The 24,172-nt window shown below is 40.5% G+C and overlaps 1 protein-coding gene across 8 annotated transcripts in view; it reads right to left on the bottom strand.

Moving 5' to 3' along the window:
* The window catches only part of AOPEP (aminopeptidase O (putative)), a 198,918-nt gene that overhangs the window by 63,112 nt on the left and 111,634 nt on the right, over positions 1-24,172 (bottom strand). For 3 of the 8 annotated variants that reach the window (XR_004254376.1, XM_032206693.1, XM_032206694.1), the window contains exons 11-12: positions 15,589-15,651; positions 14,793-14,876 (exon numbers count right to left, since the gene is read on the bottom strand). Coding sequence is in view for 2 of the 8 variants with exons in the window: in XM_032206693.1 (XP_032062584.1) it covers positions 14,793-14,876; positions 15,589-15,651 (147 nt within the window). In the remaining 6 variants the exon portion in view is untranslated. Of the gene's footprint in view, positions 1-9,355; positions 9,888-12,141; positions 12,343-14,792; positions 14,877-15,588; positions 15,652-24,172 lie in introns of those variants that run through there. The other 5 variants (XR_004254378.1, XR_004254379.1, XR_004254380.1 and 2 more) reach the window with 4 other exon arrangements.

Below are 24,172 nucleotides of genomic sequence, written 5' to 3'. Positions count from 1 at the left end.
ATCCTGTCCATACTCAAATTAAGATCTAAAAGGCTCTATTTAGCTACTGATTTCCCCCAAAATTCAGTCCAGTTATCAAAACAACCAGCAGACTGTAAAAACACTCAACCTGGGTGACTAATAGTTGTTCTATTGCCAGTTGGGTTGATAAAAACACAACAAAAAGCAAGAAAAGCCACAGCACTATTTTACAACAGCCTACTTTCTCTTACTTTGTAAGAGAAAGGCCTACCTCAGAAGCGCTAGTCCTCCTCAGGTAAGTGAATCTTCCTTGAGCATCTAAAATGACTGGGAGAGCTACTGGATTGAGCCAACGTATATACAGGCTTTTGGGCCATATGTAACTCCTACCTCCAAATTACAATCTTGTTTCATTGCAGATGACATCAAGGTGTCATCATGAGGTGCCACTTCTATTTGAGCTAAAAGGAAACCACTATATTCTTCATGTTATTTCAGTTTTTATGTTTTAGTATTTTCTGTGCATCCAAAAACCACCTAAATCCTTTACAAAATTATCACAGACACATTCACGAAGCATCTGTTCTCTGCAGTTTACATGGTTCAGCATCATCATCCATAAGAAGACAGGAATAAGAGTAGAAAAAGAAAAGAAATAAGGACAAGTGCCTTGGTAATCGTGCAGACCTGCTCTGTAGATAAATATGTATTTTCTTCTCATTTATTCAATTAAAAAGAACAAACCAGCAAACATTAACATTCCTCCTTCTCCCTCTTCTTTCCATAGGTAAAGCAGAGAAGAAAAAAAGAGCTTGATAGAGATTTTAACCATGTAAAGAGCATGGTTTAAAACATTCATTACAATGAACATTCATTAGAACATTCATTACAATGGTGTATCTGTTAACATTCTTTGTTTATAAAGGAGTCTTCACCCTCATGGTAGGTGTTTTTTTGTTTGTTTTTTTGTTGTTGTTGTTGTTGCAAACAGAGGAAATAGGTTGCTGAAAATCAAGTCTTCACTATGAACTAAAGAAGAGACTCAGGGTAGAGAACATGGAAAGAAAACATGGAAAAAAAAACAATATGATAATGCAGGTAGACAAGAAATGGAAATAAAAGGACTGCATTTGACACTGTGGAAAGACTGACTTTGTGATTGTGTCTCTCTACCTTCCATTTCCCCCAAATCACCCAGTGCTGCTAAACCTGACACCAACAATGGAACCATCCAGCAGTAAGAGTAGAGAAGACTCAAATGTAGATAGGCCAGAATTTTTATCATTTTCTCTAATCACACATCAATCTAAACACATCAAATACAGAGTTACTACACTATTGTTAAAGCACAACACAATTCTTGAGTAAAAAAAAAAATGTGTGGTGACAGGTCATTTCAAAGTTTTATAAGAAGTTTCTGCCTTAAGTTGCATGCAACAACATGTACTTCATGATTCTAATTCGTGACATAACCCATAATACTGGCAGAAATGGCTCCAGCACCCTGTCAAAAAGTATCACAGGCCAAGGAAAGAAAGGGGAAGTTAATTCAGACATTATCACATAAACGACAACATCTGCTAAAGTACTTCAAAAATACAAGTGAGGTATAAACAGGAAAAAAAAGAAAAACATATCTAGTTGATAGTTGTATGTAGCCTAGCAAAAAGGGGTAAGCCCTTTTTAGGGAGCAATTCTCAAGTATGGGAAACTGGGGGGAGGTAGTTTGAGAGGGTTGTTTTGTTTTCAAGATTGAAAAAAAAAAAAAATTGAGGAGAGATCCTTCAAGTTCAATAAGAACCTTTTGCATCCTGAATAATTTTTTGACACAACAAAGAAAAAATACATGAAACAATTTGCATCCCAGTTGCCTGCTCTGCTAGTCACATGCTTCTCAAAAACTTCAAATAACTCTTGTCTTGTAACTATGCCTAATTTAATATGAAAGTCAGAATTTTAGCTCACAAACCCTTAGGGGAACTCAGCTGGATTACTGTTAAATCTCTGCCAATGCTTTGGAAAAAGAGTCTGCATTGCAAAACACCCACCCAGTCCACTCTTAACTAAGCCAAGATGGTAATAAATTCAATAAACAGGAAAAGAGCCTTTTGCACCATACGCTAGCTTCTAGAATATGAAGGATATCCTTGTAAGGACATCTTTAACTTGACATTCCCCCCTCTATTTTTACTTCTATTCCCCATCTCCTAGCATTAAAAGCAAACAGAACACAAAATTTGGTAGCCAAATTCTCCTTACATGTAACTTATAGAATCATTCAGGTTGGAAAAGACCTCCAAGATCATTAGTCCAACCTTTAACCTAGTACTAAAGATCACCACTAAACCATGCTACAAAGTTCTACATCTACACATTTCTCGAAGACCTCCAGGTATGGTGACTCAGACACTTCCCTGGACAGCCTGTTCCAATGCCACATAGCTCTTTCACTAAAGAACTTCCTCCTAATGTCCAACCTAAACCATCACTGGCACATCTTAAGGCCATTTTCCCTTATCACTTGGTGCTTGGGAGAAGAGCCTAAACCCCACATCACTGTAGCCTCCTTTGAAGTAATTGTACAGTGTGGTAGTATCTCCCTCGAGCCTTCTTTAGTCTAGACTAAACAACCCCAGCTCCCTCAGCTACACCTCATAAGACTTGTTCTCTAGACCCTTCCTCAGCTTTTTGTTGCCCTTCTCTGGACATACTTGAGCACCTCCATGTCCTTCTTGTAGCGAAGGGCCCAAAACTGAACACAGTGCTCGAGGTGTGGCCTCACCAGAGCCAAGTACAGGGGGAAAATCACTTCGCTGGTTCTGTTTATTACACTACTTCTGATACAAGCCAGGATGCTGTTGGCCTTCTTGGCCACCTAGGCACGCTGCTGGCTCAGCTCGTATTCAGCCAACTGCTGACCAATACCCCCAAGGACCCTTTCTGCTAGGCAGCTTTCCAGCCACTCTTCCCCCAGCCTGTAGTATTGCATGGGGTTGTTGTGCCCCATGACAACTTAAAGCAACTTTACTTTTATGTCCAGTTTTGGAGTGCTTTGCAGGCCAACGATGGGACTATTTGTAATATTCCCAAAGGAGAACAGAAGCTTCCCCAGTGTAATATGTAGGTAATGGGGCAGGGCATGAGAACACAAACAGAAAGCCTTGAGCTTCAACTTACAATCAACAATTCTTTTCACAAACCTACCTGGATCTCCTCAGCCAAGACACCAACAAGCATGACAAAATCTCAAGGATGTTATCTGTGTTGATTACACTTCATGGCTTGGTCACTTTTCATGTTATCACTCCAATTTTGTACAAACTGTAAATGTAACTAGAATCATAGCAATGAAGACAACAATATATTGATCCACCTTCTCTCATTTTCCAGTTTCTCCTCTGTGAAATGAATTTCATTTTTGAAATCTGCAGGCAAGTTAGCAAGAGTTCATGTTTTTCTGTCCATGGTCAGGTTTTCATAAACATTTAACAAATACTCACAATGTTATGGCCAATTAAACCTCATACAATAGTCTTCCAAAAGTAACTCTTCCACAGATTTGTTTAGTCACAAGGGATTTCCATTGCCATCCAGAGAATTTTACAACATTATTACTCTCAAACTTTAGAACAAGCCACATGAATAAAAAGCACATTCAGATAAAGATGATTCAGGAAGCAGTAAGCTGAAAAACTAGCTTTTCATTGATGGAAGGAACACAGTCCAACACTGGCTAGCATATGATTTTTAAACATGACGTTGTATGGCAAGATGAATACAAGTAAGATACTGCAAAGCTGCAGTCTAGCACAAAGGACAAATACCGTTGTAATTCCCTTGCTGAAAACCATCAGTCATTGCTCAGACACCACCACCACCAAATAGACATTCCCTAAGCTCTCACAGCCGTCACCTCTACCAATCTCAGTATGGTTTAGAAATATTAACTTGGCTTGACAAGTAACAAAACATTTAGCTAAGTATATCTCTACATCAAAAAGAAGCAGAACTCAGGCTTGCTCACCTTCTCCAAATAGCATAGTTCATTTATGTGGTATAAGAAAGGATAGTATATTTCAGGAACTGCAACGTATTGCGGAGTTTCAGAGACAAAGACATCTCTGAAGAGGTTTCCCAGATCTTAACACTGGAAATGGTACAAGGAGCAAAAGGTAGCGGTTACAGAAACACAGCGATGCACCCGATTTCTCCTCAATTGAAAAAGACAAGACATATCGGCTGAAGCAACAGCAGCACCACGGCCCAGGCATAAGATACATTCATACCTACAGATCATTTCTCAGTTCAGATGGGAAATGAGAAGGAGATAAGGTAACAGGGAGACAAGAATTCCAGACTACTTTCCTCTTAGCCATCCTTCTCTCACAATTAATGCAATGTCATAAAAACACTACAATTATGGAGCAAGAAAATGTCCAGTCTTTTAGACATGATCATCTCTTCAGTCTGAAAAAAAAAAATCAACCCACCTACTGTGCTTGATTTAGACCCATGGCGAAAAGAATCATGGACACATTGGGGAGTGCTTTCTTCTGTACCCAGACATTTCAAGTATGACAATCCAAGATAGACTGAAGTTTTTGCGTACTTTCTTTAAAAATGAGGCACCAAAAATAAAGCAAAGAATTGTAAGCATATGGCACCATGAAAGAGTGAACAATATTGCATTCGGACCTAGCCAAAGGATTACTGTTACAAGAGGAAATCAAGGTTGACTTTTAAAAATCTAAAAATAATTCTAAGAATGCTTCCTGTCTCAATGCTCTGGACAAGAGAAAACAAATGAAAAGACTTAGTGTCTACACGCCATCTAGGTCATTGGTATTACACAACCTTTTTAAAAACACTTCAAACAGATTCCTGTGCAGGACATTCACAGGCTCTAACTGATTAAAAACAAGTGCAAGATATGAAATAAACTCTAAGTAGAAAACAGTTGGTTTTCAGACGTCCCTGTGTCCCTGACAAACTGCACAGGAAACCATAGGGAAATTCAATGGCCCGAACAGATACTTTTAACTAAATATAACCCTTTAAATATTTACTTACATGCCACTGTATACCAGGCACAGGACATTCGCACAAGATACCTACATTTACATTTCTATCTTTCATAGCTGTAAAGCAACATACATCATTAAGATAATTATACCTCTGTAATAATGAATTATATATAGAATTATTATTTCTCATAGTAACACTTCACTACCTCTAGCTCATTCATATCTCTTTCTATGCTGTGCAGGCACAAGATGATGGCATATTTCTGTTTTCTAAACTAAGAAACATGCCGCCCAACACTCCACCATACTGTGTTAAAATTCCCCACCCTTCAGCAGTGATATTAGAAACACCACGTATTTTTGAGGCATCTCATGCAATGTTAATGATTTTCTTAGATAAAAAAAGGCACATAGCAATTACAAAATTGTTTGGGTTTAAAGGGATCCCTTAAAGATCATTAAATTCCAGCCCCCCATCATGGGCAGGGACACCTCCCACTAAATCATATTGCTCAAAGCCCCATCCAAGCTGGCCTTTAACAATTCCAGGGATGGAGTATCCACAGCTTCTCAGGATAACCTGTTCCAGTGCCTCACCACCCTCACAGCGAAGAATGTCCTCTTTATATCTAATCTAAACCTACTCTCTTTTAGTTTAAAGCCATTACTCCTTGTCCTATCACTACACCCCCTGCCAAGGAGTCCCTCCCCAGCTTTCCTGTAGGCCCCCTTTAGGCACTGGAAGGTTGCTATTAGGTCTGCACGGAGCCTTCTCTTCTGCAGGCTGAACTACCCCAACTCCCTCACTCCGTCTTCGTAGGAGAGATGCTCCAGCCTCTTGATCGTCCTCACGGCCCTCCTCTAGACTTGTTCTAACAGGTCCATGTCCTTCTTGTGCTGGGGGCCCCAGAGCTGAATGCTGTACTCCAGGAGGGGTCTCACAACAGCAAAGCAGAGTGGGACAGTCCCCTCCCTTGCCCTGCTGGCCACGCTGCTTTTGGTGCCTCCCAGGATTGCATTTGGCAGGCACACGTTGCCGGCTCACGCTGAGCTTCTCATCAACCAACACCTCCAGGTCCTTCTCCTCATGGCTGTTCTCAAACCATTCTCTGCCCAGCCTGTATTTGTGCTAGGGATTGCCTTGACCCACGTGCAGGATCTTGCACTTGACCTTGTTCACAGAGGCCCACCTCTCAATCCTGTCAAGGTCCCTCTGGATGGCATCCCATCTCCTTCTATGGAAGACACTTTGTAAACATACAGGCACATTATAACTGTGTCTTCAGACTACTAGGTTTTATGTTCTGAAAAGTCTAGAATCTCTACATTTTATACAACTCAACCCGGCAACTTAGAGCAACTGTAAATGATACTGAAAAGCATTTTGTTGTTATTTATGTCTCCTCTCCTGTCCTGATAAACAGACATGGCAGTTTTTCAAGGAGCAATTGCTTAATTCCTAGAAAAATATTACAGATGGTGTGGAATAATGGGGTGTATTAGAATAAAAGTATGATATATAAATTATTTACACTGGTTAAAAAAATTAATACATCATCTTTTCATGTAACTACATCTATAAATTCAAGTAGGTCCAAACCACTTTTCCTATCAATGACTTCCTTAGTTTCTTCAAGCAATCAATTCTCCTAAATGTGAATGCCTGTGCCCCAAAATAGAGAATATTAAAAAAAAAAAAAAAAAAAAAAAAAGTATTTCCTTCTATTTCTTTACAAGCATTTGTAAACCTAGGAGGCTTACTCATGGTAACACAAAATAAGGTTGTCGAGACATAGACCTAATTTATCAAGCCACAATGAGGGTAAATTTGGGTGACAAACTCCACCTTACAGGTTTCTCATACTATAAGCTGGCATATGCTCAGAAGGGCACCTACTTTACAGGAGAGGGGAAATGGCAGGAGATGAAAGGAAACTGAGTTTAAGACAAAGGAATTCTACAGTTACACCTCCCCCCCCCCCCCCTTATTATTATCTCTGCACCCGCCCCAAAGTCCTACACAATTGTTTCTTCTGTCCTATAAGAGAGAAAAAAAATGTTTTTTTCTCTCTTATAGAAGACAATCAAGGAAATTAGAAGTCAGATCTGTCCTTCAACCAATGAAGTGTTTTCTTGGAAAGATGATCTTTAGAATGAGTAACTAAGGCCTGCATTTACACATGTGAGTAGCTTTACTAAATTCATCAGAACTAAAGTCAAAACACAGAAGTCTCTTGAATTCAAACAAAAAGACTATCACAGTTATTACAAAACTAGCTCTGACCTGGCCATCTTTCCTTTAAAATAAACAGGATCCTGGGCACGGAAACATTTAATATTCTAGAAGCTTATTTCATTTTCTTTTGCAATACAGATGAGACAACGTAAGTAAGATACTCATCAGTCTTCCCAGCTAAGTCCTAAACCCCTATCTTCTCATGTATTAGAGTGGAGGAGAAAACCAACTGTAAGGCAAATTCATTATGTGGGTGTTCAACGCAAGTAGGGCACATCACCTGAATAGCAGATAGAATGTGGTTCATAAAATCAAAACAGTAAATTCTGTAGGAAGCAAAGGTAATGAAATCCAATTCCCTAGAAACTTGTGTCTCATGACAAAACTTTTTCATGTGCTCAAAGCGTCAACCTGAAGTTTCCTGTGGCTGAGACAATTGTAACATCTCCCTCATGCATCTGTTCAGATTCCCGGAGCTCACACTTCTGTCTTGCCTTAATTTGGACTTTCCTTATAGCAACAGGAATATGGCTGATTTAGAACACTAACAAATCTGTGTGAACAGCCAGCGGATGCCTAAGTTAAAGGCAGAATGGAAAGAAAGACATGTACAGAACAATATAATCGCTGAAGCTTCTTTTTGATCAGTAATTTTTCTGGGTAAAAGCTTTTCTTGAGGGCTAATTATTAACTACAACACAGCTATAGTACAGGCAGACAACAAATTTCTTATACTTTATTAATCGCCACTGACAATCACTTCTGATTCAAAACCATGGAAAACTGAAGCACAGATAACTATACTGATAACCTATAAATATCCATGGTAATGTTGAGACACTGTAGTTTCATTTTTCACACTTGTACAGGTCACATAAAACCTGTGAGCAATGCGTCTGAAGATAGGAGCTAGACAGTTGTGAGTAGTCACTACATTTGCAACAACAAGAAAAGTAAAACAAGAAAATATATGCAGCATAGACAAAATAAGCACAGTATAATTTACACAACTTTAGGAATTTGTTTCTCTGCCTGTTCAATTAAGCCTTCACAGGATTTACTTGCTTTTAAGGGCCACCTTACTGATCTAAGAGTTTTTTAGTAGGTAGATGGGGGGCAGAAAGGTGATGTAAGAAGCACCCGTGGCCACTATTAAGGGGTACAGCCATGAAAAAGCAGATTAACTACTTCCAAAATCTTTAAAACCAGTTCTGTAAAAGCTCTAGCCTTTGCCTTCTGCACTCATGTATTTCTTCCTTTAAATGACAATATCTACATTTACAAACACCTACGTGTGCTTTCATTATAAAGTATCTGAACATAATCTAAACTGATAAAGACACAGAATGAGAACAATAGCTAAGAATCATCAGTGAGAAATTATTAAACCTATTCTGGACAATGAATAATAAATCTCATACAAATACAACACATTTAATACTGAAATAAAGCATATTAGAGCCAGTAGACCCATTAAAACTCCTTTGGAGTCATTAGAGTCAGGTATTTCAGGAATAACTTTGGGACATTTAGACCAAGTCAATTATTCATGCCCAAGTGTATATTCTCAAGTAATGACAAAAAAAATACATATGAAAAACTGGGGAAGACAATTTATGGAGTATTTCAATGCACTGCATCACACTTTTCAAACGTAGTTAAGTTGGTCCAGTTGCAAATGCCCTGAAACAGACAACTGTCTTTCTACTCCCAAAACTCACTACACCGCCACTCAGAATTACCTGTATAAGAAGTGGACAGTAAAACGTTTGAGAAGTACTAAAAAGAATCAAATGCTTTCTGCTATTTTGGAAAGAACAAATCTGTTCCCACATTTTCCATTTCCTGTTTAATTAAGGACAAAAGGTACTTGTAAGCTAAGGTGTAAAGGAGCCCATATCAACCACTAAAAATGACTTTTTAACTAGAATCAGCAATAGACTCAAATGTTGGTGACATTAGTCGATTGCAGTAATTTATCATGTGATAACATATGCAAACACTGCCTCATTCAAATGCCTCCAATGAGGCTGATTAGCAAATACTGTTCTATCACAGGAGTATAACCAGTTCTTTCTACAAATCAAAAGGGAAAAAACCCTCCACTAAAACTTCATTTTTCTTTCCTTCACAAGTCTCATTTTTTACATTAGAGTGACCTTAATCTTTCACTGCACAGGAGGGAGCAGGCCAATGGTTTGAACCACCATAATTACCAGTGATGTAATTATCTCTAAACTTTAAACTATTTCAACGCATGGCCATGCTGGCCTGAGTTCTCATAATTTAGGAATTGTCACCTCAGACTCTGAAAGGGAGCAGGTGCATCATTGTATGTGTGGTGATAAGTTGCAGCATTGATCTAAAACTGCAGCTTGAATGGGGCCTAATAGGAATATTCAACCTTTGACAATAGAATAATAATATCCATCTTGGAGACTCAGTGTGAAATATGCTATACATTTATACTTGTTAATGAAGACAGGTGCTATTGAAAAGGAAAACAATGTTTTCAGTAGTGTCATGTCAATATAAGACATAGCTGATATTGGATTCAGAATTGGATTTTTTTTTTTTTTTTTAAATGTGTATATTTTTACCTATAGGCACGGGTATTTGCTTGTGCTCTGAAATGCATCTCAAGTCAGCTTTGAGGCAGGGCAATCCTAAAAAATAAAGTGTTTTGGAGCTGTACAATTACAGTTTCCAAACAACCCATAAATATAGATATTTTTTTATGAAGATAGAAAGCTAAACACTGAAAATGTTTAATGTTAACAGCCTGAAATTGCATTCCTATGTATTCAGGGGGAAAGTTTTTTAAAACAACACACTATTTCTAAAATGACTTAACATTTACTGCAATTCTACTCTATGCATGATGTGCATTCTAATTTTCTTTCCATGTTTGAGAAAGGAAATAAATGTTATCTGCTAACAACAGATACCAGCAAACACAGTGTTCCTCCAGTTCTATAGGATTAGGAAAATTTGGCTATGTAAGGTACCACAAGTGATTCCACTGAACACTTCCTGAAGAACACTTTAGGACTTGTTACATTTTTTTCTTTAGCTGTTATGGTCTATGCAGTGTGCTAGTGCGAGATACATATTTCAGATTTGGTCCTTGCTTTGATTCTCAGCTTGGTGGATTAAAGTAAAAGCATTCACTTTGAGAAACAGAGAGTACATAATAACCAAAGTTTTAAAGAAACTTTAATGTCTTGTATTTTACTATTCCTTCACCTGAATTAGCAGAAGGACATTATCCTGAATAAATTCCCTAGTTAAATGGAAGCTCTCTTAGCACACTGTATTTTCTTCTACTTTTTTTTTTCCTCTCTTCAGAGACATCAAAACATTTTCTACTTCAGGTGTAACATCACAACTCGTTATAATGAATTGCAAGAATGATTTCTTGTGTTTTAGTTACACTGTTGATCTCGTTGTTAAAGTACAAAAGAGGTATAGCATTTGGCATTAGTCATACATACCACAACTTTTATTTTGATTTTTTTTATTAAAATTTTAATTGCTATTTCAAAGTAATTTTTGTTCAGGTTATTAACAGAGCTTAAATACTACTACAGCTGCAAACCTCTGGAGTGAGAAGAAAGTGAATGATCAATGGCAACAACCACCAGGAAAAAAAAAAATCAAAGACAAATTTTGTGTAAACTAACACAAACTTAAAACACATGAAAAACGTACTTCCAATAAAGCAGAAGAAATTATTCTGGAGAAGTTGAAGTATCCCTCAAAGTTTCAGTACAGAATCAAACTAAAACTGAAAGCAGACAACCTCTAGTTTGATAATTTGCAACAAATCGGCTTCCTTACTGTATATATATACACTTTTCAATGCTCTCTCCCTAACTTGTGTGTACGCTTGGCATCTCATCTTATGACACTTTTACTGCCACAGGAGTGCTTTCAAAGTATCTTTTATATTTTAACACTGCATTTCATGTAAAAGTGGATTACTCTCCTCATAAAAAGAAATGTTTCTCCTCAAATTCGACAGCGGATACGTTTCGCATGCTACATTTCCACTAGTCAGACTGAAAGATGACTCTCTTCCAACACTCAGAATTGGTATGGACAACAGAAACCTTTTCAAACAGGCACAGTCCAGTAAAACAACAAAAAAATATATAATGCTTAGCATTTCTCCCACTTGTCTCATCATAGCAGAACACTCATTTTAACCAATCCTTTCCAACCTTTGGTTCTACTCTCCTCTACATTTCTCAAATAAACAACATTCTTTACCAATACATATACTGACTGAAGAATTTGCCAACCAGCTAAATTACAGGGACAAAGAGACAGCATAAGATTAAATAAGGAGTCAACTACAAGAAGGTTGACCAAAGCAGAAATGCATGTATGTACTTGTGTCCAAATGTGGGAGTGTCAAACAATTATATAGAGTACTAGATCAAATAAGGTGAGCAAAAAGGAAGAACTTAAAAAGTATAAAAGAGTAAATACGAAGTAATAAACGGTATTGAAGATGACCAAAAGAGACAAAGAAGAAAGATCACTGAAACAGAAGCAGAAAAAACAGATTTTAGTAAAAGCTACAAAAAAAAAAAAATAAAACATTTGAGAGAAAGAGCAGTAAAATGTTTGAAATGGAAAAAAGTTTTAAAAAGAGAAAAGCAAAAGAACTCTTAGTTACTTGTCTAGAGAGTCCTTCTCATCCATAAAATTCATTACGCTGCATTAATTCGTTGCGTGAGGGTCCATGCTGGAGAGCACCAGCACACCTTTCTAGACAAGCTTCCCCACTGGTTCACATGACCCTGGAGTGCAGTTAGCACTACCAGTTACACAGTTCTTACCCAGCACATGCTATTTTCAAATTTTCTTTAAATGCAGATACGTGCATGCACAGCCAGTTCCTGCAAACTTAACTGTTTAGAAGACGAGTTTTTTCAAGAAGCAATTCCCCCACAGTTGTCAGCAACCTTTCCTCCACAATTCTGTTTCACTTATTCCATAGTTAGATACCTCTGTCCTAGATTTTGTACTTGGATGCAGAACTAGTTGCTTTGATTTGGCGGTGTCTCAGGATAGCAAAGTCATCCATCTTGTATTAGAAATAGGACTTCCTATCATAAAGAAAAAAAATTATAGAGGAAAATTGGACAGCACAGGAACGTGAAAGTTTAGAGGCTGTATTTAAAGTTTGTGCTCATTCTGAAAGGCTAAGATCAACAAGATCAATCTATAGCTTGGTTTTCTAGCTGTAGCAGACAGGCCAGTAACCTTACTTTAATTACATTTGTGATATAAGCTGATACACAATCTTTGACTTTTCTGTTTACTTCTTGCTCTGCTTCTTATCTTCCTGTTTTCACTCCATTGTTTTACCTCTGTCTCTGTTGCTTTCTTCAAAGGCACCTTCCTCTTTCATTATGTACTTTTTTCTTTCTTACTTTCTTGTTTATCCACAAAGGATTACTTGAACTATGCCGTGCTGTTTCTACTACAGGCCAATATGAAGCCAGATGAAAGTCAAGAATTCTAGAGGAATGGAGATCAGCCCCATCCACTCTGCCTGGGCAACACCTACCTGGACTGGTAAAGTCTGTATCAAAAACTTAGCTGGAACCAAAAGCCTGAATCCAAATACTGCAATAAGGTTCTGCCAGCACCAGGGAGATCTCACTCCTTTTTCCTCTTTTTCTCATCTCTAACTCTTGGAAAAGTCATTATTCCAAGGAACGTGATTCCCATCCTCAGTCCCCAGTCAACAGTCTCAGTACCAAATGTAAGCTTATCTACATGCCTTTCCTTTCCCATGCAGTAGAGTGCCCTGCCAATGCATCTCTCTGAATCCACACTGAATCTCCGAGAATTGATATTTAAGGATATTAGAAGAAAATGTGTATTCTTGCCTTTAATTTTAGTTCACATTTCTGTTTACAGACCTTAAAACAATTTATTCTTAAAAGTAGTAATATCTTAGTTTAATACATTAGTATTTGCATTTCTAACACAGCTGATCTACACCCTATAGATTTATCTCACAACCCTTGGAACAGTAGAAGCTGAACAATCTCTCAGATATAAATGGAAATTTGTCATAAAGAGGTTTTTGCACTGAGGAAGCTTTCTCCTACAAAAAGAGACAAAGACGGTGTAACAGTGCAAGATACTTCTAACGGCACTTTGGAAGATGTGGACCTACTTTGTATCATTTAAAAATTACTTCAAACTGTAAGCAGACTGTAGCTTATATTAGGGCTATTTGGACCTTCAATGCATTTTGCTCAACGATTTACACTCTACTTTAAGAAATTGTTCTTAATCTTAACATAAATGATTGTAAATACAAATGGTAAACGTGCAAAGAAAAGTCACGTATGGGAAAACAAACGAATGGAATTATTTGGTGCAATCGTTTGTGTTTGGATCATGTCATTCTGAAGTGCGACAAATACAAAACACCTTTTCCTAAGTGATGTATACCAGTTACAAATTAAAAGTAATAGCAAACTGAAGGATGCAATTTGGTGATTTTTTAAACTCACCATGGAGCTGGGAAGTCACCCACATACAACAATGCACTTTGTAGACATTTGTTAAATACAGCAATGCCCATACTAAGGCAACGCATCCTAGGAGTTGGCAGTCATGCTATCAGCAAGAATTTGGCTACAGAAACAGCAATGATTCATCATACATTCTAGAAGCACTGTCGAAACAGCAAAACAACATACTGCTATTTTAATCCTTTAAAGGTAACAAGGGTTTAAAAATAATAATTAAAATATATTTCTATAACCAAAGCAAGCAAGAAAAATCACAATTCTAATAATGCATTTGGAAATATATCCCTATTCATTTGTGATAGCTATTAGAAACGTTTTTTTTTTTCCCCAGAGGACATAAAATAGTTATTTAATACAAGTGTCGGCTGATTACTTACCTCTCTACTTTGTATTTTAAATGGTCAGCTTAATATTATAGCACAAATGTTTCACAATGGGTAAATGAAAAGTCACTAGTTTAAAAATAGTTTAATTAAGGTTGCATTCGGTTTTAAAATCCTTTGTAGTTATTTTTAAAATAACCACCAAGACACATTTTCGTGAATGCCCCTATATGATTTTCAGATCACCCTCTGAATGACGAGCCAGATGCAGTTATAGCACCTTTTTCAATGCACGCATATTACGTTTTTGTCCCAAAACCCACCAAGAAAAACCATTTCTCAGCTAACAGTACTTGAAGACTTGCAAATAATGGTGCAGATCCTGACAAAAGCTCTCAAGTTACCTCTGATGAGAGCGCGCTGATCTTACTTCTGCAAAACATTCAAGTTAAATGCAAACACAGGGAACTTTTGTCCCTGGAATTATAAACAGATCTGAGGACTATAAATCGATTTCCATAATAATCAGAATGAAACACTGAAATTATCAATAACACTCTTTTGCTATCACCTTGACAAAGATGCTCAAAACCACCTCTTTAACGTTTAGAATGGAATCAGCTGAAAGCATTTCAGTCGTGCTGCCCTTTGTCCGTTTGCACAAACGCACATCGTGATCCCTTACCTTTTGGAAAGTGCCTTCATCCTGTCTTCTTTTCTTTTTGCCGCTTTTTCTGATCCTCTGGTTTGCCCGAATCCATTTTGTGACCTGGAGTTCAAAACCGTAGTGGATTTTTAGGAAGAAGGTGCAACCTGGGTGCAGCTACTCAGCGTTAGTAAGAAGCTATAAACAGACGCGAGACACGTTTTTCCATTGCTTCATTGGAAAGAGGAAAAGCGTTTTTCCCTAAGAATGACATGTTCTTAGGTAATCTACTTAGCTACTCGTGCATGGTCAGAGCGAGATGCTGTTCTTCATCCTACGAAAGCACTTTCCCTTCTGCTCTTTCCTACAGCAAACTTACAGCTTTCAGCTTAGGAATTTTATTTCATTTTGCATAAGGGAAGCGTGCTTGATGCCAGACCAGGCTGCCAAACGGACAGCTACCACTGCTGTGTGCAAAAAAAATCCGGGGGAAAACCTCTTCGCCCTACCCTTTACCCCTCTCACAAAATTTATCTCCTGCCACCCCCTCGGGCGTTGCTGCAGACTACCAACGCCAACTGCGGACAGCGGGGTTGTTATTAAATCATCAGGTAACAGCACGTGGGTGTTGCTTTCCCCCCCCCCCCCCCCCCCAAATACGAATGTTTTTATTCCCGATCCGAACGCAGGTTTGGTTTTATTTAAGTGAAACTGCATCAAAGCGTGGCGGGAGGGGGGTCGGGTGGAGCCTGCAGGGGACGGAGCAGGAGGGAGACCCCGGACGGGGCGGCCGGGGGACAGCGAGCCCCAGCCGCGGAGACGGCTCCCCCCTCACCTCGCCGCTCACTTGCTGGACGAGCCGGCTCTCCTTCCACGTCTCGCCCTCCTCCAGCAGAGGCTGCACGGGGGGAGAAAGAGCACGGTGAGGCGGCAGCCCCCACCCCGACAGCCTCGCTCCGAGGCGCCCGCTCCACCACCCCCGTCCCCGTCCCCGTCCCCGTCCCCGGGCCCCGTCCCGTCCCGCCCCGTCCCGTCGCGTCCCAGCCCAGGCCGCCCCGCAGCCCTCGGTCGGAAATGAAACACCTCGGCGGGGTCCCCCGCCCCCGTGCTCGGGCCCCGGAGCCCCGCGGAGAGGAGGAGCCTTGCCTTAAAGACGTAGGGGCCGGGAGGCAGCGGGGCGGCCGCCGGGGAGCTGCCGCGCCGCCCCCGGGCCGGCCCCGAGCTGTCCCCGGGGACGGCCCTTGCTGGGACGGATCCCCCGGGATCCATCGCTGTCTGTCGCCCCACAGGGACGCTGTGCTGCCCAGCCCTTTCCTGCCCCACTCACTGCTGTCCCCCGCAGCACGCCTGCCACCTGAGGAGCGCGGCTGCTGCGTGAAAAGCCTTGGAAATCCCGAAACGCGCCCTAAACGCGAGACCCGATGCAGGCGTTTTATTCCTCCCCGGGCGCAGCGAGCCCTTTGCTGAGGGCTCTGTTACAAGCTGGGTTCAGCAGCAGGTGACTAAATGTAGGCACGGGGCTGCCAGCAGATGTTCCCGTGGCTCCCTCGGCCAGATCCTCAAACCCCGCCGCGATGGGAGCCACCCGAGCGGTGTCAGCCGCCAGAAATTCCTGGGTTAGGGATTTTTTTGCACGCCTCGCATTTAGCACTTGAAACAAGACACGCACACGAAAAGGCAGACCGCGTCCCACCTGGTGTAATTACGGTGTTTTCAGGATTTTAAAACTAGATTGTGCTCTGTGTGACAATTCCCTGAAAACTTCAAAAGAAAAGCTGTGCTTTTTTAAAAAAAAAAAAAAAAAAAAAAAAAAAAAAGAAGGCTCATCAAAGCAACTGCTTGAGCAAACTCCCTCTCAAGTAGAAATAGATGGACTTTGCAAACAGATTTAAGCAAATAAAGGTAGGTCCAAATTAGTGTGTGCTAAATCTCGACAGTATCCCTTTAACTCTATAACTAAAAAAAAAAAAATTAAAAAAAAATAACCCTCTCTCCTACTCTTTTTGTTTCACTGCCACAACATCCTTCTTTCAAGATCAAAAGCTATAGATCAAAGCTGAGATCAAACTCAATGCTTTAAATAGAAGCAACTTCACCATGACCTATTATACAAAGAACTTTTTAATAGAGCTATCACAGTAGAAAATCTTATTATAGATTTTTATTTCACACACACAACAGGTCCACTTAAAACCAGTATCAACAACGTATTTTTATTTCATAAAACAACAGATTTTCCACTAAACAGTAGCTCTGGAAAGCTGCTATAAATTGACTCTTGAACTGTGCGTGTCTGAATGAAGCAAATAATAGAGCACAGTTCAAAGAAACCGAACAAGAACATGAACAAAAAAAAGTGATGTTAATGGCAAACACGCATTAATGCAGTTACCTAAAAAACAGCGTTCCTTTAATCAGTTAGCAGATTAGATCATGTATTCCCACAGAAGTTATGGGAGGGACTGGGTCATAGAAAAAGTGAGACACACTTTCCCAAAATACTTTAAAGAATTACACTTTCTCTCCCGTCAAAAGTTTGGAGAAAAGTAGGGGAAAAAAGGTAAGAAGAGACATTGATTTGCAGACCCAAAGACCCTGAGGCCGGCCTGGGATGAAAATGCCTACTTTCTGAAACAAACAGAATGTGTGTTAAAACTCAGAAGTAGCTCCTCTTTTCCTGCCAGTAGTGCACAGCAGTGAAGGCAACTCACCAGGAGCTGTTATTGATTTTTATAATGGAAATATACCTTGTCGAGCCAACACCTGGGGTTCCCTGGTGGTGGCTGCTGTGCACATCATAGCTTCCACACTCATCTACTGTAGGATGACAGCACTGCTGCTTAAGATAGGAACTAATGTGTCCACACAGACAGACTGCAGTGTAAAGAAAGCAGTGAGAGAAGCAGGGTGGGCTGAACGAGCTGTGGTCACAGCACACCAGCTGTGCAGTCAGCTGTTAACTCTACTTATTCGGGCTTCAGTAAGATTTATCTCATGATCAGAGTAGGAAAATTTGCTTGGAAAACAGTAGGAGAGTGAGAGAAAGAGAGGGAGAATGGAAAGAATGAAAGGAAGAGGAGGGGAAGACAGCACAGGAAAGATTGTTTTAAGAATATTTGATCTCCAATATGTTCTTCCACACCCCAAAAGGAAAGAGCTTACACTAGATAAAAGGGCAATAGAACACCCCAATTAATGGGATTGTGACTGCCTCATTCTTCACCAGCAGTCCTAGTTGGTGTCCTCATGACCATGACCTGTCATTCTCAAATCCCCTCACAACTGAAATTAAGGGTTGAGTCCATCCTGCATGTCATTGTTGGGCACAGCTTTCAGAAACTGCTAATGGAGCTATCGTTTGTAACGCTTAGACTGGGAGCAAGCATTTATCCATCTCAAAGGATCCTAGGATCCTTCACTCTTGCAGAACCAGGACTAAAGCAGAATTTTGAAATATGTGGGAAGAGGTCGCACTTTCTACCAACTGGATGAAGATAGGCCCAATATCCTTTGTACATGACTTAGACAGGGATTTACACATCAGTTATTCTTCAAGTCAGACCAGGTCCCAAGCATACAATGAATTTTCAGGATTGTACGTAGGCTAGAAAACAACAGGATATTTATGCAACAGGCAACCATTTCCTTTTTAATTGAAGCACAAAATGATTTTATATTAATTAGGCTGTGATGACTACTAATGATATTTCATGAATCAATGAAAAATCATAATTGCACACTTTCCCTTTGCATGAATTGTCTATAATCTCAGCTGGTCTGTGCCACTCTAATGCTAAAGCATTCAGTATTGCTCAACCAAGGTCATTTTATCTCTGGAGGACACTGAATCGGTGCCATTTTGTTTGCCTGCAGCAGTTTTCAGATACTGGAAAGCACAGATAAAAGATTGAAAAGAGTGTAATAAAACTAAAACTATCTACTGTAAATGAATTTTAGAAGAGCTTCTACAAAGCTGAGGATAGTAACTAATGCAGTCGAGTCATATTTTCCAGTCTCTAATTTCTAGACGTTCGATTCCTCTCAATTACTGAATTTTACACTGTGTGTACACGCCCACATATACGTATATATATTCAGGTCTATGTAGACAACAGCAAGAGAAAAGAAAAATCTCTGGAAAATTGCAATAAATTTTTAAAGCAATATTTTATCCAGAAGCTAACAAGATGATTAATAATGGCTTGAAACATTGGATTATATAATTCTCCAAGGGCAATATTTTCAAGCCTTTTAAAGACCTACTGTTACCAAAATCTGGCAGAGACACTCAGGAGGCAGTAGGCTACCACTGAAAATCAGAAGGTGGCTGCTTGCATCCACATTGCAACTTTACTTGCAAGACACAGTATATCAACGGCTGATCAAAATTACTGAAAAAGCAATCCAGTCCAGACTATGCTCCTTTAAGAACAGCAAGTCCTCCAATTGACTGCAGTTTTCATGGCGACAACTTCATTCACTGAAGTGGGAAATCAGATTGTATTTGTATTTTAGGAAAAATGGTAATTTATGTTGATAACATAAATCCAAGTGCTCTAATTCCTCCAAAAGTGTCTGTGGTGGTGTTAACATACTCTTTTCAGATCAGCATGCTGTTTTTAACATTCTTCAATGAAACACCTCTACAGAGACATTATGTTCAAATCAAACTCGCCATTCCTGAAAATATATCTACCTCCAAGAGATAAAAATCTGTAGAAACAAAAACTCTGAGGATGTACTTTCAGTACACTTCAACATGACTTTCAAATACTGTGGCAGGAAATACTGCAAATACGTCCTTCATATCCATATTAACAGGCCTTCTTTAGGGATAAAGTTTCTACCTAAAGATGAATCACTGCAACTGCCTCTTTAGTCCCAGATCAAATTCACAATCTGATAAAGAAAGTATCTCTGACCACATGCCCATGGGATCTCTAAATATTAGATTATTACTTAGATTATTATAATTAGATTACTTAGATTATTATAAGGCTTATTACTTATTAGTAAATAAGTAATATGTAGCACATAATGACATATAAATTATATATCACATATATATTATAATAATACTTTTGATTATGCTTTTTTTTTTTTTTAATTCTGATTTCATCAGGTACTCTCACTAGGTGACCTTCTGGAGCAACTGGAAGAGTATATTATTGGTTTTTTATATTTAGGCTTTTCTGCTTGAGAAGTATTCCCATGTGTGGGAATACTTTTCAATAAAGCACAGTCCAGACTGTAAATTACAACACCTTCCTCTACGAGAAGCAAGAAAATATTTAAAAGATGTCATGCTCTTTAATACAATCATGTATGGAAATGAGGCCTCACATTTCAGGTTGGCCCTGCACTTGTTTAATTTAAAAGTAATGTGAATCAGACTTTCTGAACCCGGAGGAAAATGTCAGGGCTCAACTATCAGTGACATAAGAGAAACCTCTACAAATTTCACTTTTGCTCCATCCAACACTGAGATCTTGGTAGTCAGTGGATAGTTGCTGGCTGGCTGAAATACATAGGACTTTGAAAGTCCCTTGGCATTATTATGTTGTTGTTGCTGCTGCTGCTCTCATAACTGAAATTACAGGGAAAAACAAAAATAAACATGCCTGAACATAGACACTGGACAGTCCTGTCCCACTCATGACAGGTAGTGTTTTCCTTCCTCCTCCAGCGTGAAGAGACTCAGAGAAAACAAGGCTATGTTTCTTGTTTAAGAAATAAAATACATCTTTCAGAGACACTGACCTCTGAGTCTTACTGATCTCTTGAAGCAATCAAAAACCCTTCCAGCAGTTCCAGAAAGGAAACTTATTCAAGACAAAAGTCAATTAGTTCTCTGTTGGCCTGTATGCTAAGGATAATAACTATTAGCTGAACCATGGCTTTTACTACTAATTTTTATATTGACCATTAGTTTTGTCCGCCAATAGACCTTTCAAAACTATCTTTCCCAAGACATCTTCATTTTGGCATTTAAATTTCACTGTGGGCATAGAAGAGAGTAGACAAAATAGCTAAAGCATTCTGGGGGAGAAAAACACATCACTTTTGCATTAAGTTTATGTGGCAAAGTTTTGGTAGCAGGGACAGGGGAGGATGCAGGGGATGCCTCCGTGAGAAGATACCAGGGGTTGTCCCCATCTCAGACAGAGTCAGTTTCAGTCAGCTCCAAAAGGAAGCTCCCGCTGGCCAAAGCTAAGCCCTTCAGCAATGCCAGTGATTCTTCTGTGAGAACGTATTTAAGAAAAGGCAAAAACAACAACAACAAAACTTAGTGGCTTTTGGTTAATGGACAAGTCCTGAGTGCAGGGGGAGGTTTTCCAGCAGGAGCCGTGTCCAGTGGCAGGCCCATGCTAGAGCACTCTGCTCCTGAAGGGACTGTGGTGCAGGTGGTATGGACCCGAGCTGGAGCAGCTCCTGAAGAACTGCAGCCCATGGGAAGGACCTGTGCTGGAGCAATTTATGAAGGGCTGCATTGCATGGCATGGAGCTCACGCTGGAGCAGGGGAAGGCTGTTCTCAGAGAACAGAGAAATTGGGTTTATGAAAGGCAGGTCCTGCTTGACAAACCTGATTTCCTTCTATGACAAAGTGACGTGCTGGGTGGACGAGGGAAAGGCTGTGGATGTGGTCTACCTTGACTTCAGCAAGGCTTTTGACACCGTCTCCCACAGCATTCTCCTCAAGAAACTGGCTGCTCTTGGCTTGGACTGGCGCACGCTTTGTTGGGTTAGAAACTGGCTGGATAGCCGGGCCCAAAGAGTCGTGGTGAATGGAGTCAAGTCCAGTTGGAGGCCAGTCACTAGTGGCGTCCCCCAGGGCTCGGTGCTGGGGCCGGTCCTCTTTAATATCTTCATTGATGATCTGGACGAGGGCATCGAGTGCACCCTCAGTAAGTTTGCAGATGACACCAAGTTAGGTGCGTGTGTCGATCTGCTCAAGGGCAGGAAGGCTCTGCAGGAGGATCTGGATAGGCTGCAGCGATGGCCTGCACCGATGGGCTGAGGTCAGCTGCATGAAGTTCAACAAGGCCGAGTGCCGGGTCCTGCACCTGGGGTGCAACAACCCCAAGCAGAGCTACAGGCTGGGAGAGGAATGGTTGGAGAGCTGCCAGGCAGAGAAGGACCTGGGAGCAGTGGTTGATAGTCGGCTGAATATGAGCCAGCAGTGTGCTCAGGTGGCCAAGAAGGCCAACAGCATCCTGGCTTGTATAAGAAACAGTGTGGCCAGCAGGGCTAGGGAGGTGATCGTCCCCCTGTACTCGGCTCTGGTGAGGCCGCACCTCGAGTACTGTGTTCAGTTTTGGGCCCCTCGCTACAAGAAGGACATGGAGGTGCTTGAGCGGGTGCAGAGAAGGGCGACAAAGCTGGTGAGGGGCCTGGAGAACAAGTCCTACGAGGAGCGGCTGAGGGAGCTGGGCTTGTTCAGCCTGGAGAAGAGGAGGCTCAGGGGCGACCTTATTGCTCTCTATAGGTACCTTAAAGGAGGCTGTAGTGAGGTGGGGGTTGGTCTGTTCTCCCACGTGCCTGGTGACAGGACGAGGGGGAATGGGCTTAAGTTGCGCCAGGGGAGTTTTAGGTTGGATGTTAGGAAGAACTTCTTTACCAAAAGGGTTGTTAGACACTGGAACAGGCTGCCCAGGGAAGTGGTGGAGTCACCATCCCTGGAAGTCTTTAAAAGACGTTTAGATGTAGAGCTTAGGGATATGGTTTAGTGGGGATTGTTAGCGTTAGGTCAGAGGTTGGACTCGACGATCTTGATGTCTCTTCCAACCTAGAAATCCTGTGATTCTGTGATTCTGTGAGGCAGAAGGAGTGGCAGGGCACAGCCAAAGCATGAGGGACTGACAGCAGGTCCCATTCTCCATCTCCCCACAGCACTTGGCAGAGAGGAACTGGTGAGTGATCTCCCTGTACTTATCTCAACCTGTACTTTTCTCAAGTTGGGGAGGTGAGAAAGCAGCTTGGTGAGCAGCCAGCAGCCAGCCCAGGCTAACCCACCAAACTTTCTTATGCAGATAGAATGGGTTTTAGAAGGATCACCTATTTTCTCCACTAGTAAACAGAAGGTGATCATCATCTGTATCTGTACTGGGTCTGTCTGGGATGTTAACTTTCCCTGCAGCAGCCCATACAGTGCTTTGCTCTGCACTTGTAGCTAGAACAGCAGTGGTATCACACCAGTGTTGTGTCTGCTGCTGAGCAGTGCTGGCACAGCATCAGGATGCTCTTTAACCCTCCTAGGGGGTGGGCAAAAAAGGTGAGAAAAACTGAGTTTTCTCTTTCCCTCTCCCTTTTCCTGTTTCCTTTTTTTTTTTTTTTTTTTTTTCCTTTAGTTAAATTGTTTAGTTAATAATATTTTTTTCCTTAATAATTATTTTTTCCCTTTAATTAAATTATCTCAACCCGTGAGTTGCTCTTTACTTTACTTCTTCCCCTCCTCATCTAAGGAGGGGGACTGAGAGAGCAGTTGTGGTGTTTAGCTGCCTAGCATGGTAAAACCACCACAGTATCTTTATGACCAGAAAGCCCTGCTAAATGATAAGGGGATGACTGAAGGTAATATAAACCAGGAAAGACCTTGACATTGTTAATATCTACTTTTGTGGAGGACAACAAACTGATGCAGATGGAATGAAGGCTGTTATAATGTTTTGTTACAATCTGTTCTCTAGAGGTACTTCAGTAGTTCAGTGTTTTTGCAGAATGTGTGAAAAAATCACCAAGCTCAAAAGCAAGAGCTTCCTTCCCCAGCTCAGGCCAGCTGGGAATGCAGTGGCGGGCGCACTTTGAGTTTCTGACCTCTGCTTGAATCAGATGGTCACAGTTTTATTGGCCAGCATTACAGGGGGCTACATGGATTTCAGGTACATGGTGTACCTCGTGCATGCGTACAAATACACATCTCCCCTACATGTTCATTCCTTCCATTCACAAGCGTGTCTCTCTAAAAGGCCAGAGAACATGGAAATTTTCCAGGCAGTGAAATGTGTGTTTCTTTCAAAAGCCCTAGACCACTGTGGAAGGTGGTAACTTGTTCCTGTCACATACAATATTTCCCTGAGCTTCATGGCCAACTCTCCATTCTCCGGCACTAAATATATCTCAAATATTACATGTATTTACTAAAGTAGAATTTGACTTTTCATTATTTCATATCTGGTGTCCAATTTGCTAAAACTACTTATAATGGATGCTAAATTGGAGAGACTTCATAAGTTTAGAGGACTACTCTTCACTAATCAATATAGAAAATCTGTTTTCTTGCAAGGTATCACAAAAATATTTTAAGTCTCTGTGAATTGTTTCCACTAGGCAAGTAAAACAACAGACACAGCAAAAACTAATTGGTTACTAACTTCTGCTCTTTTCATTGTTTTTACAAGCAATGGATTAAAATCAGTGT

This window comes from Aythya fuligula, chromosome Z, assembly GCF_009819795.1.
Source record: "Aythya fuligula isolate bAytFul2 chromosome Z, bAytFul2.pri, whole genome shotgun sequence".
Classification (NCBI taxonomy): Eukaryota; Metazoa; Chordata; class Aves; order Anseriformes; family Anatidae; genus Aythya; species Aythya fuligula.
Note: the sequence above shows the minus strand (reverse complement) of the source record. Positions and strands in the feature narration are given on the sequence as shown.